General features: G+C 37.8%; 1 protein-coding gene across 1 annotated transcript; it reads left to right on the forward strand.

Moving 5' to 3' along the window:
- The first annotated feature begins 2,323 nt into the window (after positions 1-2,323).
- Positions 2,324-5,272, forward strand: LOC140146367 (uncharacterized). The gene is given in 4 exon segments (XM_072168189.1): positions 2,324-2,956; positions 2,958-3,891; positions 3,894-4,380; positions 4,383-5,272. Coding segments are annotated over 4 exon segments (2,745 nt in total). The 5' UTR covers positions 2,324-2,476; the 3' UTR covers positions 5,227-5,272.
- The last annotated feature ends 431 nt before the right edge of the window (positions 5,273-5,703 follow it).

Consider the following 5,703-nt stretch of genomic DNA (forward strand, 5'->3'; position numbering starts at 1 on the left):
AACAATGTTAGTTTTTTGCAGGCTATCACTGAATAGGCCTTTAATTATTAACTTAAATATTAGCGGATCCCGTTATTTATCATGTTTAGAATGATATTAATAGTACTCAAATATCATCTCATTTTAGGCATGTACCCAGCAAACACAAAACATTTTCGACATCATTCGCAAAGGTTAGAAAAGGTTGCAAACGTTTAAATGTCGGGTTATTTAAAGGGTTATAAAGGGTATAAAACGTTTTCAAAACACTCAAAATGTTATACTGCAAACATTCTAACATGTTATTTCAGTGTTGACAAAATATTTGGCAAAAAAACTATTTGCAAAACATATTTTTTTACAATAACACTTTGAAAACACTTTAGAAATATTATTGTAGTGTGTTTTCATACAAAACGTATTAAAACGTTTTCATAACCTTTATATAACCCGACATTTAATTTACTTAAATCAAAACCCAAATGTTTAAAACGTTTTAACGGTTTTTTGTGTTTGCTGGGACAACTTGGTTCGATCTACTTCTCGTTTTATCATTAAGTTATAAAGTCAGTTGCACACGAAGTCAGATGTGAAGATAGACATTAAAAAATTGACTTCATCTTCATGTGATATATATTTCAAATTACAGAATTTTACCTTAAAATACTATTGAAATAATTTCATTATATTAATAATCAGTAAAATAAGAAACTACTTTATAATAAATAAGTTATATAATACTAGTTAATATTAAGACAAATAAAAAGGCCGTTTGATATCACCCCTTTTATATATTTTTTTCGTAGGCCTACTGTGCCTGTTTAAATGGACAGTATGCCTAAGAAACAAAATAAAAATATATACATAGTTTTATTTATATCTTAATACTAATAACGGCGTGTCCGTCCGTCCGTCCGTCCGCGCGCTATCGCGTTCGCGTCCGCGAGTTTCGCGTTCACGCGGTGCACATTGTCGTGCTCGCGGTGCGCTATCGCGGAGTATCAACGGGAGTGTGCGCGGAGTACAGTGCGCGCATCGGAAAAGTGTGACTAACAGGTGCATCTCATCGGACCAATAATTATAGGCCTTATTTTCAACACATATTTCAATGCCGAACACGTGCACATAGGCCTATTTCAGCAGAACATGGTAGAGGCGAATGATGGGTTTCCAGATTATGGGTAGGCCTACCGAACTACCGAAGTAAGCATCACACCTATAAAACAAACAGAGTTGATTAAGTTGTGTCAAGTTGGGTCTTGATCATTGAGAGACGCATTTCATAGTAGTTTAAAAATTCAGGGTAGGTATATGGGTAACGGGTTTGGGTAATTAGAAATAGGCCTATCACGAGAAGCGCCCGACCCGAGAACCGCGAAATCTAGTAATATATAAACCTCTTGCCCAACCTTTACCAAAATTGAGTTAAATTGTGTTACATTACATTACGAAGTTACACTTTATAGGTAACCAAATGAGAGATGTGTAACGTTAATACCAGTCGGAGGGCCATCATGCGCGTTTTCCGTTAAAGGTCAAATTATTAACGGACGCGACCTTGGCAAAAATGACCGTCGCACTCTTGGGTATGCTTTTTCACTTTTCCCGCGGAAAATTTCGATTTGAAATGTATCGTATTATGTGTAGCCAATCATCTTGGGGAATTAACAAATAAGTTTTATTAGAAAATATCTTCACAATTCTCTACTTGATTTCCATTTTGTCTACTTTTGTCGTTAGAATTCGTGATTTTTGCGTTTGCTTTACCTTCAAATTTATTTTCGTTGCTAAGGACTTCTAACCCGGATATTTTCTGTCTTAACGCTTTAATCATTCTAATTTTTAGCCAGACAAGTAATTTCAACCTTTATCTATCGATTAGTCTTTGTCCCAAATTTTGAACTTAAAATTCTAAATTGTTATAATAGTTTGAATTGGTTATACCAGATTAGGCCCATCGACGAAAATTAAGTAAACAACTTCATAACAATACCGCGTGACTTGACACCATGAACGAGTACACGCGCGTGACTTTGTTGCGCCCAAGCGCGCCATTCATATGCGTTCAGTGAAATTCTCGCTCGCAGTTTAACACTGCTCGCATGAACCTTCTCAATGCTGTTGTCGCATGGCCTACTGTTTACTGGTATTTTTCCGTCTTGTAAAATACCCTTTTCATCCCGGCAGGTTTTTGTCTTAACCAACCAAAAATCTTGATTTTTTAATATGAGGATAATAAGCCATGTTTCTAATCATATGCAAATTCCTGATTTATGAACTCGCACCATTTTTAAAAAACGCAGTTTTTCTTACTCTTTTATCTCAATTCATGACAAAAATTGGAAATTTATTCGGTTGATACTGCCCTCGTTGAATTAGAATAAATTAAACTTCTTCACGATTACGTCATCGGGAATGAGATTGTGAAGGGTTGTTCCGGGGTTAGATCACTTCACGTCGGTAGCTGGAGCCTACAACACACAATTTTTCCGCCGACATGTCTACCGAGGCAGCAACGAAAGGAGATTTTCAAGCACTTTTACAGTCTATTAAGTCTTCTCAGGATGAGGTAGCGACCAGGTTCGCAGTTTCATTAGAGGATACCAAGAGGCAGTTTCAGGAAGAAAACGAGAGAAATATAGAGGTGTTACAGAAGAAAGTGAGCGAAGTTTCGGCGAAGAAGGAAGTCAAGTGGAAGAGGGAAGGCAACAAAAGACAATTTGAATTCAATCAATCCATTCTGGAATTAATAGAAGAATCTATTGAGAAACCGATTGAAGCAGACCAATCATTAAGGAAAGCCTTGGGTTTACTACGAGATAGACAGAAGCTGATCAAATTAGCTGAACAGAGCGAGCATGGTTGGACAACCGTCGCTGAATACGAGACCAATGAGTTGGCTGAAGATGAAGACGATGAGAAGAGGATCATGCGTGCAGAAGCAAGAGCAGGGAGGAAAATCAAACAGAAACAGCAAGCCAGAAAGCCCCCAAAACGCTTCAAGAGAGACGTACAGTCTACTTCTGGTTTTACTCCTAGGGCTAATCCTAATCCGCTTTTTTCTTGGCAACCCCGGTATGGCCCCGGTTTTAAGCAAGCAAAAGGAGCATGTTTTTTCTGTGGCAAGTTCGGGCACTGGAAAGAATCCTGTCCAGCACGCAGTAGCAGTCAATACAGAGATCAGAGCTACCAGAGTTCCACCCAGACTGGAAACAGCCGCTAAAGTAAATAACAAAGTTAAGTATGATCTTGTAGAAATCATGAATATAGACCATCCTAATGTGGTAAATGATATAGCAGAATATGAAGAATCTGATGGTACATGCGATTTTAAAGTTTCTGGTAGGTTAAAATCTCACCAAGAATTTTGGCACAAGATTGGTGCTCCTGATTTCATTCTGGATATCGTAAAATATGGCTATGTTATTCCATTTTACGATTTGCCGCCAAATCAATTTTCAAGAAATAACAAATCGGCTTTGGATAATGCTGATTTTGTAACTAGGGCTATTTCTGATTTAGTCAAATTAGGCACAGTTGAGGTTTGCCATATAGCGCCACATGTTATTAACCCTTTAACAGTTTCTGTCCAGTCGAATGGTAAGAAGAGGTTAATTCTCGATCTAAGATTAGTGAACCAATTTATTCATAAGAAATCAGTAAAATTCGAAGATATGAGGACAGCTTTGTTGTTCCTGAAGAAAGGTGGGTATATGTTTAAGTTTGACCTTAAATCAGGATATCATCATGTGGATATACATCCGAGCCACCAGACTTTCCTTGGTTTCAAATGGACAGTTGATGGTAAGAGTACTATGTTCAGGTTTACCTCATTACCATTTGGTCTCAGTTCTGCAGCTTTTCTATTCACGAAAACGGTTCGACCCCTCGTTAAGAAATGGAGGAGTGAAGGTAAAACATAGTCGTGTTTTTGGATGATGGATTAGGCTTTGCAGAGAGTTTTGTGGAAGCCAATTCGTTAAGCGAAGAGATTAAGGCTGATCTTATTGCTTCTGGTTTTGTACCAAATGTTCAAAAATCAATCTGGTTGCCTACCCAATACATGGAATGGTTAGGTTACAGTATAGATACACAATCCGGCAGTTTTAAAGTACTTGAGAAGAGAGTGCAAGACATTTATCAATCTTGTTTAGGTATGCTGGATTCTCTCAAGAAGGCCTCCTCTGGAAGAGTAAGTGTAAGACTTTTAGCAAGTATTACAGGTAAGATAGTTTCCACGGGGTTAGCGGTGGGAAATATGTCTAGTTTAATGACTAAAGCAATGCATGTTTGCATTGAAACAAAGGTAAATTGGCATTCTTTTGTTCAGTTATCCACTCAAGCTGTCGAAGAGTTAAAATTCTGGATTGAAAACATCCGTATTCTCAACAATAATCAGTTGAGTTTAAGCCATCCGCTACTAGAATAGCGTATTCGGATGCAAGTAGCACAGGTTATGGTGGGTATGTGATTGGTTTAGGAGATGATATAGCACACGGTCTATGGACCACTGAAGAAATGAAAACAAGCTCTACATGGAGAGAATTAAGGGCAGTTGACTTAGTGATGCAATCTTTAGTTGGTAAGCTGTCCAATCATAGGATTAAGTGGTTTACTGACAATCAAGCAGTAGCTAAAATAGCTAAACAAGGTAGTATGAAGCCTGATTTGCACAATATAGCGTTAGATATATGTGGGACTTGTGTCAGACACAACATTTCCTTGGAAGTAGAGTGGATACCTAGAGCAGAAAACGACAGAGCTGATTTCATAAGTCGTATTGTAGATTCTGACGATTGGGCAATAGCAGGTTCGGTGTTCAATCATTTTGATCATATATGGGGTCCTCATTCTATAGACCGTTTTGCTTCCTTCTATAATGCAAAACTACCAAAATTTAATTCCAGGTTTTGGAATCCAGGCTGTTATGGAATAGATGCATTTACTTTTGATTGGTCGTCAGAGCATAATTGGCTAGTTCCACCAATAAGTTTGATCCCCAGGGTAATCCTTCATATGATGAAAACGGGGTGTTCAGGGACCTTGATTTGCCCTCAGTGGTTTTCGGCACCATTTTGGCCTTTATTATTTCCGGATGGGTTTACCCCAATCCCAGGAATCCTGGAAATTAAAGAAATCCGATATTTTCCCGGAATGTTTGAAACGGGCAGAGGTGATAACAGTAAATTTGTAGAACAGATAGCCAGAAGTGTAATTATAGCACTAAGATGTGATTTCAGATCCTAGAAGATATCAGATATCAGGTATTATCACCGATTGGGTGTATAGTGTATATTGATACAAAGTTGCGTTTTCAGACGGCTTAAGTTATTTCACTGGCTAGATGCTGTCGGACAGCAATTATATCTTAGCATGATCCTGTCATGGTATTTTGGCAATCGGTATTGCTGTCAGACAGCAAAATTTTCCAAACAGTTTGGATAATGGTTTTGTCACTGATGATATTTGGCAAAAGGATGCTGTCAGACAGCGGTTCTTATCCAATCACTATTGGTTAAGTCTTTAACATTTTTTGTCCTCAAAAGAGGTAAGCCCAAGAGTTGGGAGTCAACCAGGTTTAAAATAACAGGTATGTGTAGTATATATTAGAGTTTATTCAGATGGTATAGTTTCTGATTATTGTTTTTGTTTACTTTCAGGTAATATTTGGGAGCGGAATATGGACAAATAGCCCTGTTGAGAACCAGCATGAAGAACTTATAA

The sequence above is a fragment of the Amphiura filiformis genome, chromosome 2, assembly GCF_039555335.1.
Source record: "Amphiura filiformis chromosome 2, Afil_fr2py, whole genome shotgun sequence".
NCBI lineage: Eukaryota > Metazoa > Echinodermata > Ophiuroidea > Amphilepidida > Amphiuridae > Amphiura > Amphiura filiformis.